Here is a 13202-nt window from a genome sequence, read left to right as displayed (position 1 = left end):
AGGAAAAGATGCATGGTCTCAACTTTCTTAAATACTAGATTTTGCCACTGGGACTTTCTGAATAATATTTGGCCTTTGAAATTATATTAGGTCTTAACTTTTAAAATTTCAATCCATCCCAAGATTAACACCAATAAAAATGCAGGCCAGCTGCTCTCCCACCTCCTAAAGCCCTTGTCTCTCTTCCCAAATCCCTACGCCCCCACCCATTTCTCCCACCTTTCCTGTTTCTAGAATATTGCTTATGTCAACATAATACCTTTGCAGTTAAGGCAAATCATTTTTCTTAGCAACACAGTTTCAAAAGACCCATACATGCTAGCTACCTACAGACCTTCAAGCAAGACTCTCCCCTTTGACATCACCAGCATGTCAACCTAACCCCAAATATGTGTGCAATGCCGGGTACAATTTAATTACAAGAGCACACACTGTCAGAATGTGCCAATCTATTTAGTTTGGGTAGGAATGATTCTGAGGGGGCTGAGTAAGTTTGCAAAATTGTTCAGCTCAATTCAGCTGCCTTCCATGGGGATTTCCTCTGGAGGAAAAGAAAAACAGATAAAAATGTAAGCCTGGTGCCAGTGTAGTATAACGTAGGGAATGAACTTGGAAGGAAATGATATTCAAAGAAAAATGCAGATAAACTTTAGGATCCAATCCTCCATTTTCCAACAGTAACATATTTAAATATCATCTCTAATGTTGATATTCAGCACAAAACATACATAGAAGACACTCACTTGGCCATTGAACTATAATAGTAAACATATAAAAATAATAGAACTTGGTTGAATTAGCCCCATTTGAGCCCATCTTAAAATTTTTCTAGGTCTATGAGTTGGCCAAAGCAAATTATTATATTTTTTTTAGAGAAAAGTTCTCATTAATATGTTCTAGTCCTTCTTTGTTTTAAACGGCGTTCAGTCCTCCTGCCAGCAATATTAGCACAAGCAATGGGAAGTGAAGAACCTGAGATGTTTGTGAACCTACACTCCCCAGTGTGGAACAGCTAACAAACCAGGTCCCTGAATTACTCAGATAAACTTAATTCTGCCTTCCCTTTGCTGTGTAGACAAAGCCTGAGTGACCAACTTCAGGTTCAGCTACTTTAGTTAAAAGGCTAGGATTATTCTCCAACAAGCAAGTCTGACGTTCTCAGTAAGTGTTTTCTAAAACTGACTCTAAGATAAAAAATAATAAAACAAAGAGAAGAGGAAACTGAGCTTGGCAATAGGTTAAGATTGTGTTCGTAACAACCCCAGAGAGACTCAGAGGTGATCTTTTTTCTTAATGAATGAAAATGGAAGCTGTTCCACTGTTTCTCTCTGGCGTGGTTTGGTTTATTTTATTTTGGTACTTATTTGGAAAACGTTTTACTTGAAACACTCAATTTATTCTCCCCATCTCCACCCAGAGTCTTTGAAGGAGAGAGAAAAAAATAAAACAAGTTAGAAGAGGGAGGTGGGGAAACATGAGAACTCTTATCACAATCCTGAATCATACCTGCATTTTTCAGAAAGGGAAAGAGAAAAGATGGCTGGGGAAGGGGAAAAAGCCCCAGCCTTGGACGGAGGGTGTCCAGTCAGCCCAACTCCAGCTCACGGCAAGTGAGTGTGTCTCTTATCCCCTCCAAAATAGTTTTTAAAATTCAACCTTCAACTTTCAAAAATCTGTCTCTAATTTCAAACTCAAATAAGCGCACAGCATGGTGGCTTTTGTTTTGTTTTCTTCTCTCCAACTCCTCCCTGCGATTGCATAACAAAAGTGTCTAAATTCACACCATCTGGCCGATAAAGACACTGGCCCCACTGCCCGGCTGGCCCATCTGATTAGGGCCCTGTCTAGCCTGCGCCTTGTGGCGAAAAGTCACAGCTGTGGGGTTTGCTCGAGCTCAATACAACTCTGTTATTAGCCAGCTGTAGGCCTTGAGACGACTTCTGTTCAAATTATAATATCTTTTAACCCTCTGAGCATTGAGGGCTTGGGGGTGGCAGGCAGCGCCATAACAACTAGATTTCTCCTTGCTAATAATTGGCAAAATGAACCAAAGCAGGGAAGAGAGGAACAGAGACCATTGGGGAAGGGAGAAAAAGTTATTCCTAAAGAGATTTATTTTGTCTCTGCTTTGTTCTCCATTCAAAGCTAAACACCGATTTATGAGCCTTTTACTAAAGATTACGGAACATAAAACCATCCGGGGAAGTGCCCAGGTATGCCAAATAACACTATGCAAATGAAACTAAATATATGCAGTAACCCTGGAGAAACAGGGCACCTGATTCATCTCTCAATCATTGACTGCTACAACTGGCTCTTAAAATGTAAGAGAAGGAACTTTTCACCCTTCCTAAAGTATCAACCAGCTCTAACTGACAGATGGAATGAGAACTTCCCTTTTGGATGCATCTAATATTTGCCATTACCCATCTCGTCTGCACACGTGTACACACACATGCATATGCTGCAGACAGTATCCGTTCAATGGATCATTTATTTACACATAATTAATATTTATTTTAAATTCTAGTTTGGGAAGAAAACAGCAGAGCATCTTCCCAGGTCTCCAACGCAGAGAAGTTACAGTACATTAAATTTTTATGTTGTGTTACTAGTGCAGACTAAACTAGAGGCTTTAAAAATTGATGCTGCTACATAAACAGCATAAAATGAGGAGGATTTGATTGGGCTTAAAAATAAAAATGTCAGTCTTAACTACAGCTGGATGGGGCATGCAAGTATTATTTAAAATGATAGGTATAATTCATTAGACAATGGATCAGTTTTTGGTTTTGTTTTCTTTCCTTTTCAGAAAGTAATCTCTCCAAACAAAGGCATAAAAAGAAAAACCTCCCTTCAACTAACCAACCTAATCACAGCGTTCTATTTAAATCTAGGTATTATATAAAGTACATCTCAGAATTGTATTTTCTTTCTGAACAAATCTATCAAAGGTCCCTGAGATACTGGAGTATCTATCTTCTTACTCCTCCCAATGCCTTCCCCCAGCTACTTCAGCAAGGAAGCCTCCATTGCTTTCAGCTGAAGCCACTGGCATTTGGAAAGCTTGTTTTTTTAATACTTGGTCAAAACCAAAACAAACATGTCTGATTGTTATGGTTTCTTCCTGACTAGGTTGGGGAGGGAGACAGCGCTTCAGGGAGCTGCCCATAAAACAGTACACACTAAATCAGATAACCTGCAATTACCCAAAACTAGTAAGTTTGGAGTTGGGAGACATTCACTAAAGCAATAGCCAAGTAAGGAAGAATTGAGGCTTTCCCTCCAATCAGAGATTTTTGGAGGAAGAAAAGCATGTATGGAATAGACATTTAAATTTTCATAATAAAATAGCCACACTCTTCCCAGAGTTTCCTATTTATATCTTGTTTGCGGTGGGATCCCCAGCACCCAGCCGATACCGGGCACATAGTAGGCACTCAATAAACATTTGTTGAAATAATAAGGGTGGATGCAATTCTTCTGATTTTTTAAATTTTCTTCCAGTCAGGGAGAAAAAAAGGGAATAATGCACAGGACTCAAGGTGGAATGGATTGGTCTCTGAAAGGAAGATGGGAAAGATGCAGGAAGACCAGTAGACTGAATCTTTCACGACGTGAACATCAGAATCCAGCTGTTGCTCCACACTCCAGATCTCTCAGCGAGTCCTCTCCCTGCCCCTCCTAACGCACTGGTGGGAACTGGACGGATCTTTCTTCCAGGTAGTTCCTTCTGACCTGAGAAACTCCCTCAACACGTGAACTCCGAAGAGAGCAACCTCCCAGGAGGAAGAAACGCCTCCGCATCACCGCAGGTGCCAGGAAGCACCCCAGAAATGAGCCGCTGGACCCTCTGATGGTCCCTCGCCCAGACGAGGAGTCGTTCCAGGGCTTTGACCTCATTAACTCCACAAGTGACCCGCCTGGAAATCTACCACTAGAGGCCCGGCGGGAACTCCAACTGATCCCAAACCGGGCCCGGGGTTGCCCAGCCCGCTTCCACCACTACCACTGACCAGGTGACAGTGGAGACTTTCCACGTGGCCGAAGGAAACTCCTGTGACATCAGAGAGGTGGAGTCCCGGGTGGTTCTGAGTCCTAACGGCTATGCTTTAAGACACTTGCATGAAAGAGTTTCCGTGGATCTACACTCTGCGCCCGTCTGCCCGCGAGGCCTCTCAGCTGCAAGCCCTCACTCCTGAAAGTTAGTCCCGGGAACGCGACGCACCAAGGCCGGGCTGGAGCACCTGCGGGCTCTCCAGGAAGGCCTGGGAAAAGGCGGCTCTTACCTACACATCACTTCGTGCGTCAGGAGAACTCGGCACATTTCCGGATTCTTATTCTGTCCCTCGTACGCGATGGGCTGTGAAGGAGGTAGTAGCAGGAAAGGAAGATGTGGAAAGGGGTTGGGGGCAAGGAAAGAAGGGACTTCAGAACAAGCACAACATCGCTTTCCCTCCCACTGCCTTCCACCGCATTAGGAATTGCCGCCCGCTGCACAACCTGCGCAGTTGCCGAGTTTGGACTCGACTGAAAGCATACGGAAGTTTGCCCCAGTGAGAACATCATTCTTAGCAAAATGGAATGTTTGAGGAAACTGAATCTCCCAATAATTGTTTCCTCTCCATCCTTTTTCTTCGCCTCTTACTGCCCCCAGGGTTTCCCTGAGTCAGACAGAACAGGTCACTTGGTGAGACAGAAAAAAAAAATTCCCGAGTGGACAAGGTGCTGGGAGGGGGACGTGGAGGGGGGCTGTGGAGTCTGACCCAGGAAATCGTAGAGGAGGGGCAGGTCAGAAACAAACTGGGGGGATTGGGGGAACGGGTCAGAGACAGGTGAAGAGAAGCCAAGAGGCCTTGGGCTCACCTGCTTGGTGACCGAGTCGATGAGCCTGACATAGAGGTCCTGTTCCGTGCGGACACCTGCGAGGACCAGACAGGCACGAGTCAAGGGTCGTGGAGCCCCTTCCGGTCACCCCAAACCCGTCTCTACTATTAGTCTGAGGCCCAAGCAGCCTCTCCAGGCTGAGCCGCCCTGGAGACGGTGACCTCCCAATCCCCTGTCCCAGGCAAGCCTCCCGCCGCCCTGGGCTCCATGCTATTCCTGAGAGTGATCATGGCAAGATCAACGCGTGCGGCCCAGAAGCCGGCTGCTAGGCGCCGGCTCACCATTGCTGTAGAGGAGCTCACCGTTGCTGTAGAGGAGCTGTAACTTGTAGTGAGTGCCATTGTTGGTCTTCTCGTTGCCTTGTTCCTGAAAAGACAGGCAGCGTTGGATTCCCTTGCCTTCCGGTCCCCCAAAATGAGGGAAAGAGGAGACAGTTCTCCCCATCAAAAGGCAGCTTCGAACAACCCCTATTCAGCCCTAGGTCAAAGGGCACGAGCATCTGCCTGTCTTTGGCCGCCCCCGGAAACCTGCCAAGACTGGAAGCCACTTGACCCTTTCCAGCCCTCTGTCTCCCTTAAAAATGTCCTCAGAAGTGTGACCCTTGAGCCTGCGACAACCGGACAACTCGCCAAAGCTGCCTGTAAACAGGCACCACCCAACCCATCGGGCTCTGTCTGTCCTTAGGAAGCCCCAGGGCTTCCTTTGGCAGAAAAGGGAAGGGACTTGTCATTTGGAAAGGCAGCATTCGGGCCTATCCCGCAAGGACTGCGCCCGCAGGGCCACGAGCTCAGGGACTGAGTTCCAGGTTCAGGAGGGACTTTGGGAAGGCCTGCTCTAAAGCTCACATTGTACAGCTGGGGACACGGAGACCCGGAAAGAGCAAGGGATTTTCCTTTGGTCACACATGAGTTTCAGCGGACTGTCCTTCATTTGAGATCGAATCCAGCCCCCAGTTCCAGGCTTGAGTTTGGAGGAGGCTCTGCCTTGGAGAACAGAAACGGAGAGAAGACAAAGCCGGAAGGCGGGCCATGGCTGGGCTCCCCGTTTCCGCTTAGTACTGCAACTCAGCCCACCTGGCTCTCGCAGGTGCAAAATAATTAAAATTAACCCAGAGAAGGGGAGCGGCAGCCTCGGGTGTACTTTTTAACTAGTTCGAAGGGCGTTTGCTCCTCCATCAGTCTACAGCCAGGCGCTACGGGCTGGGTGCGCAGAGCCGGGAGAGCGCCTCCAGCCCCAGGTGGGGGGAGTAGGGGTGGGAGGAGGTTCGGGAAATCGACTGATTTAGAGGCTGGGGGTGAGAAGCCTCGATTTATCATCCCTGATGATGCGAGTGGAAAAGTGTCGCGAGAGTGACAGATGGAATCTTTAGAGCTTCGGAAAGAGGGAGTTATTAGACCGCAGGGTTTGGGGGGTACGTTCTGCTTACTTTGTCATTCTCCACAAAGTCCACGAAAGCAGTCCGCTCGATCTCCACCGGCTGGCCCTGCCTGTCATAGAGCGCCAGGACGAAGTGAAAGAAGTTGGATTTCCTCAAGTTGGAGGGAGGCTGCTTCTCAAAGTGGGCCCGGGACAGGGCGACCCCGCTGCACAGGGAGACAAACGGGGGACACAAGACACGGGGAAGGACAAAAAGGCAATGTTACTAACCGCGCACAACATGCAGAGGGGTAAGGCGTCCACTTCCCAGGTCCAGAGTTCTGAACCCTTCGGGCCTTTTTTCCAATTCGGATAAGGAAGAGGAGACTCCTTGAAGGAGTCACTGTGGCCACGGGGGTTGGGTGGCAGGGTTGATGCCTGGGGTCTCTGACACCACCCAGTGGTCTGGCATCCCACCGCTGGGCCACTCTCCATCCCCTCTTTAGTGGAAACTGAAAGGCCGGGGCTGCCGACAGAGGCCCAGAGTGGTGCCCTAAGGAGGTGGCTCGCGTCCTATACCGTGGGGCTATCTCCATCCACTCCCTCAGGTGGTACTGCTGGGTGTATCAGGATGCAGAGCTGGGGCCCAGGGTTAGGGGAATAAGTGCCTCCTTTGCTTTGGAAGAAGCGACCCTTTTATTTCCTATTAATTCCAGTTACCCGACCTGGACCCACTGCCCACAAAGCCCAAATGCTAACTGGGAAAGGCAGTGGGTAAGAACCCCAAGGGGCAGGAGGGAGAGCAACACAGAGTCCAAGTCTGGGTCCTTGGGCTGCTTGCCTCGCTCTTCCGAAAAGTTGTGCCTGGGACAGAGACAGGGTGGAATCCTCGTGACCAGCCCCGGGGATCGCTGGCCACCGCAAATGAGATGACCCACATAGGGGACCCTCGCTCCCAGAGGTGCTAGGTGGGGAAAAGCCAAACTGTTAAAGGGCGAGGACCTCCTTTCCTGGGGCCAACGCGATCCCCACTCAAGCTGCGTTTTCCGGCGGCGCCAGTCGAACCCAGTGACCGTGAAACCCAAGTTGGGGGTTTCGAGTGTGTTGAGTGTGTGCACACACTTCCCAGCCAACCGGTCGCAGTCACAGCCGACTTGGCCATCAGATCCCATTTCACCGGACTTGGGGCTCAGGCGAGCACACAGATTTCGAGAGCTGCCCTGCGGCGCTGGGGTCTCCCAGCGTTGAACCCCGGTGCGCAAGCGCCTTCATTCACTCTTTTGAAAGGGGTGATGTTTTGGCTAAGATCTCCCCCACTCTGCCTGTTCCAGCTTCAGCAAACTTTTCGATGCCGGGAAGGAAGGAAAGCGAGGGAGGCTTCTTTAAGGAGTCAGCCCAAGGAAATGCGCGGCGCAGCGGACTCTGCGGTGCTGCCTTATTTCCCTCAGCTCGCGGGCGGGCCAGTCCCGGAGCGCTGCGGAAAGCTGCGGCCACCGCCGCGCTGAGCGGTCTGCCACAGGGAAATCCGCGCGCCCCGGGCCACGGGAGGGAGGGAGCGGCCGCCGGCCCAAGTCCCGGAGCGATGAGACTTCTGCTTCCTCTCCTCCAAGGGTGGAGGCCGGTTCGCTCTACCCGGGACACCTGGTCAGTTTGGGAAAGGGCTCATTTCTCTGTGTGATGTTGGCACTTAAAGGTGGGTGGCCAGGAGGGCAGCCGGGGAAGCGCGGGTCCTGGAAGAAGTTCATGGGCTCTTTGGGGTAGAAGGGCTGCCTCTCTCGCAGACAAGGACCTGGAGGCCACAAATTCCAACTCAGTAGTGGTGATGAGAGAATGGGACCGTAATGTCTTCGTAGGGTGGCACCCCGGACATGGTATTTACTATCCTAGCACGCAGATGCCTAGACACAAAGTCACCTTCAGAGATCCGCAAAACCAGAGGCTGGCGATCCCTAAGCCTGTCTGGCTGCCGGTCGCCTTTTCTCGCCTCTTTCTTCTTCCGCAACTCTTTCTACTGTGACTCCGTCTTTTCTCTTCTTTTAAATCTCTTTTCTCCAGCTCCCCAGCTCCGTTCGTCTGGCTCACTGTTTTATCTTTGAGCCGGGACCCTCCAGCCTGTCCCCCCTCCCAGACCTCCGGGCCGCCTCGCCTTCCCCGGCAGCCGCTCCGGCTTCTCCCGCTCCTCTCGCCGCCGCCACCCTCTGGCCGCGGGCCTCCCGGGCTCCAGGAATCGCCCAGCAAGATGCGGGAGGTAGGCGCTTGCAGGCGGCGTGGCGAAGCCGGGAGCGGTCAGGAAGCCAGCTTTTCTCCCGCTCCGCCACTGCCAGCTCCGGTATTCACGCTCTGCTCGGGGCCAGGCCGGCTCCGCTTGCAAGACTAGCGGCTGAACTGGGAGATGTTGGGTGCTACTTTGTTATTTTTCCTTGCAACGAGTGGACTGCGGTAAAGGAGTAGGAGAGAAACGCCTACGACCCAGGCAGTTCAGAAACTCGAGTGCTGGCTGCCGGGTGCAGCGATCTGCTTGCCCGAGGGCAAGCCCCAGCGCGCAGGGCCTGGGCGACAGATGGGGGGACAGGGAGAGAGAAAGGCACGGGGAGCAGGGGTGGGGGTGCACAGGGAAAGACAGACCGTAAGAGCGAGAGACTGAGAGCATAATAATTGCGCGGCCGTGTCGTTACCTCTGCGCTGCGACATTAGCGTCCACCACTCCGACATTCCGGACCCAGGACCTGACCGAATCCATCTCGGTGCCCAGCGATTTCTCTTTCAGAGCTGGTCCTCTTCCTAAAGTATCTTGAATCCCAAACATTTAAAAAATCGGATCCTCTACTGTCGCTTTAAAAGTAAGAGTTACAGCAACACAGTCCTGACTGTTCCCAACGTTGCCAGCAAATCGTCTCCTCCAAAGCAATCCAAGAAAAGGGATCAAGTGCCCAAGTTTGAGTCTTAGGAAAAAAAAAAAAAAAAAAAGATAACCCGTCCTTTGCTTCACTGGAGAGGTGCGGACTGATGTAGCCAAAGTTTGGGTTCTTATCCTCCGTAAGTTCAGATCTGCCGCCTCAGCCCTTCCACCCTAGGTCGCTCGCATCCTTCCAGCTGCAGCGCTGCCTCCTGAAAGTGATCACAATTTAGAAGCATCACCTGTTCTGGGAGAAACTGGAGGAAATTGATGGCTGCCTAATCTCTGCCCTTCCTTCAGGTCCCCCCTCCCTGCTCCTCCCTACCGTTCCAATTTAGAAAAAAAAAAAAAAATCCCCAACAGGATCAGTTGTAAAAGGAAGGGGAAGACCCAGAGCCGAGAGGAGGCGGTGGCTGCGAGCGCCACGGAGCCCGGCTGCAGCCGCGCGCGGGCCCCATGAATGGGTTACTACGGCCCTGGCCACGGGAGGCGGAGCCGCGGCCCGATAAGGAGCCTCATTTGCATGGACGCGCGGGATTGGCCGGCGCCGGGCAAGCCGGGCCGACGTCCTCAGGCGGCGCGCTCCACGCTCTGCGTTGCCGGGACTCCGGGAGGTGAAAGGGGACAGAAAGCTGCGGGCGTCGCGTCCTTGCACGAACCCCGTGTGCGTGCGCAGGATTGGGGGTCCCCCACACCCTGCACTGACTTAGGGTAGCGGGGCTCTGCGGTCTGGGGACGCAGGGGTTCGGCCTGGCTGAGGGAAGCCTCCCTGAATCTTGCCTCTAGATGTAGGTTTTTGTAGCCTGCCAGGAGGCACGTTCGTTCCCGGGGTTCGGATCTGTGTGCATGCTTGTGAGCGTGGCCACGTATGCTTATGTTTTGTGCAAACGTCCCCCAGTGCACCCCGCTCCCTGAACGGCTCCCGCAGGTCTCCTGGAGTTCCATGGTGATATCAGATGTTGTGTGAGGCTTGCACGTTGCTGAGAGTGGAGAACATATGAATGAAGGCGGGAGGTGGAGTGGGGTGGACAAGCGAGACGCAAGTGCTGCTCAAATATAATGCGGGGGAAAACGGTCCAGGAGCTAAGGAAGACACCCGCGGGCAATCGGGCGCGAGCGGCAGTCGCACCCGTGTGGAGGAGAGGTTGCTGACAGATCGAGGCGGGCTGTGTGCGCGAGCGGCCGGGCGTAGTCCCGCGGGTCCTCCAGTTCCCTCCCCACCTCTCCGTTCCCAAAGCTACCGGGAGTGGGTGGGGAGGGACGGGGAACTCGCGGAAACTTCGCCCACCGCGCGCGGTCGCCACGGTGCTGGCCGCGGGCTGGTGGCCAGGAGGCGGTGGCAGCAGCCTCATCGAACAGCTGAAACCCTAGACGGCTTTTTAGCTGCGCCGGGCTGCTCGAGGTGCCTATTAAACATCCTCCTGGCTGGATGTCATTTTCTTGCTTCTCCTTTTGTATTCTGATCTGTGCATAGATCTGCTGCTGAAATCTAGAACACCAGCGCGAAAACAGATTTGAAGACAATGAATGCAAATCTGTGCTCAAAGACCATCTGCTGTGGAGGAGACAATCAGCTGTTCGTAGTTCGAGCGATTGCGCCTGAGTCTCCCGGCCTCATTATGGGGAGGACATTTGCGAGTGCCTGGGCTGCGTTTAGGGCACTTTCTCCCCTCTTAGGTCTCAGATTTGAGAGACCAGATCCCTTAGGTGTAGGTGAGCGCTCGCAAATGAACTGCTAGAGTTTGCCGCTAGAGGACACAGCGCCATGCAACTGGTTTGCCTGGGCTGACAGGAAGCTTGCACTTCAAGAAAACTCCGCTCTCTTGAGAAAGGGACTGGTGCGCGCCTCCACCTCCAGGACTGAGACTAGAAAGCGCTGGTCCGAGCTGCGGAGATTCGCTTGAAACCCCATAGGGGGTTAGGGAGTTTCGGGGGCGGGTGCACGGACCGTCTCCGCATAGGCCCCGGGATCGGGGGCTGGGGTCATTGATTTGGGGGAAGGTAGAGAAGGTAAAACCCCCGCCTCTGGGTTGTGTTGACTATGGTACCTGGACCCCAGAGCTCTGGCTTGGTCCTCCTTGTTGGACTAGAAGGGGTGGGAGAGCCATACAGGGCGATTGGGAAATGGATCGGGTGGCTCGTAAAAAGCCAAGTAAGACAGGAGTGTCCAAAGGAAGAAAGGGGCGGGGAGGAAAATTTGTAGGGATGAGATTCACTGCCCTGTTTCAACTCGGCAATTCTCTGTTACATGCAGGTTTTAAGGAGAATTTCGGTCCCAGCAAAAACTGACCACCCGGAGTCTTCCACCGTCTCTATAAATCTCTCCGAACCTCAAGCAACTCCCCGCCTCCTTCGTCTGGGGTCTGCGCCCAGCGGGGTCAAAGCCTTGAGTTCCTTGGCAGAGAGTGTGGAACAGCCATGAGCCCTTCAAGACACGCCAATGAGCCCGGTGATTTTTTTTTTCAAGGGGCCTTGGATGAGCTGCACCTTCACGTTGCCCCGGAAAGGTGCGCAGGGCACCCGGAGAGGCCTCTGGTCAGCAGTGGGCCTGGACCGAGCCCCAACAGTTTACCCCTCTGGCTCAGGTTGGCTGGGGTTAAAGGGCAAAGTCAGGGTCGAGGGCGCCAGCTTTTCTCGGCGGTAACAGCTGCCACCCAAATTATGCCCCCCTCAGGAAGCGAATGAATTGTTCCTTTCTCCCAGCTCCCCGCTGCCCGCCCCAAAACAGACGGGCCGCGCTTGGCGGGCGCCCTTCCTCCCAGCCAACCCCCCCTCCCAGACATTCAGGGGCCACGGTGCTCCACTGGGAGGCAATCTGGGGGAGCCCTGGTCCCGAACTTTGACAGAGTGGGGCCTCCCCACTACTCGCCGGCTGCGCTAAGGGCGCCCCCCGCGGCAGTGTTGCTGGGAGTTCCAGGGATGGCTCCCTGTGTGGCTCTCTGAAGGAGTTGAAGTTCATTGTTGGCCAGGCTGGAGTTCCTGCGCGAGCGTGAGGGGACAAGGACTGCCTCGGGCCCAGCGTGGCAGCATTTCGGCCAGTCCAGTTGGGCTTAATTGTGTCTGTATACGTTTTGGGGAGGAATGGGCGCAGAGCCCGTCACTCGCGCGAAACATGCGTTGGTTCGGGGAGTGAGCAGCGGCGGCTGCGCCTGGAGGGTCGTTCCCATCTCTCTCGCCCCCAGCTACCCGCAAACAAACCTCCTTTTCGATTGTGCAACACAAAACCCGCCCCGAGCCGCGCGGGGGCCCGGCAGGCGCAGCTGCGGCCCCGGGAAGCCCAGTCCCGCGGGGCTGCGGAGCCCACGCGCTTCTCAGGCTCCGACCAACGAGCTCGGTTCTGCCTCTAGCCCTAGTCAAGAAAAATCCAAAAAGAACACTATGATTAAAATTATTCACAATCTATTTATACAAAACTGGGGATGTCTTTTACCCTGTCCTCTTCTTCATTTACCCTTCCCAAATGACCCCTACCCCCGTTTTTTCTTTTCATGTTTCTGTTTCAACCTGTCTGCAACCCAGTGTGATATGTTCGATTTCCTCGTAATTGGTTTTAAGCCCCTTTGCCCAGTCTCATCCGGTCCAGTCATCTGGGCGCCAAGTCTCTCCTCCCGATCAGAGGTTCGGAAATTTTACTTAGCAACTGCTCTCCTGGCTGTGTTCCTGTCTGGTGGGACGCTGGGGTGAATTCAGAAATGTCAGAACACACACCTAAATATGACCTTCACCCCCACTTCCAGACACACACCCCCTGTGCCGAAGCACAGAGCCAGACCAGTAGCTGGGGAATTCGATTCACAGGGAGAGCCAGTCTGGGTTTTATAAATGGAAAAAGTGGCTGTCCCCGTGGCCTCTCTTCGAATGTGAATTTTACAATTTTGGGTTATTTTTTAAACTGGAACCTTTAATCTTTGTCCGACTACAAAGAAATAGCTTTACTTGACATATCAGAGATCTGCCGAATATTTAACTCACAATTCTTTATGAAATGATTTTTTTTAAAAATATCTAACTTCATTAACTCTCACATCAAATTGCAACTTGGGCATTTTCTTCTGGTAACTAG

At 52.4% G+C, this 13202-nt stretch overlaps 1 protein-coding gene across 4 annotated transcripts in view; it reads right to left on the bottom strand.

The window, feature by feature from the left end:
- EBF2 (early B-cell factor 2) overlaps positions 1-9595 on the bottom strand; it is a 201329-nt gene extending 191734 nt beyond the window's left edge. For all 4 annotated transcript variants that reach the window (XM_011962591.1, XM_011962593.1, XM_011962592.1 and 1 more), the window contains exons 1-5: positions 8919-9595; positions 6314-6470; positions 5190-5253; positions 4867-4922; positions 4290-4363 (exon numbers count right to left, since the gene is read on the bottom strand). In XM_011962591.1, coding sequence (XP_011817981.1) covers positions 4290-4363; positions 4867-4922; positions 5190-5253; positions 6314-6470; positions 8919-9049 — 482 coding nt within the window. In that variant the 5' untranslated portion in view covers positions 9050-9595. The remainder of the gene's footprint in view (positions 1-4289; positions 4364-4866; positions 4923-5189; positions 5254-6313; positions 6471-8918) is intronic.
- Between the last annotated feature and the right edge of the window lie 3607 nt (positions 9596-13202).

This window comes from Colobus angolensis, unplaced genomic scaffold (assembly GCF_000951035.1).
Source record: "Colobus angolensis palliatus isolate OR3802 unplaced genomic scaffold, Cang.pa_1.0 Scaffold6, whole genome shotgun sequence".
Classification (NCBI taxonomy): Eukaryota; Metazoa; Chordata; class Mammalia; order Primates; family Cercopithecidae; genus Colobus; species Colobus angolensis.
The sequence above is the reverse complement of the archived record's forward strand: the minus strand, read 5'-3'. Positions and strand labels throughout refer to the sequence as shown.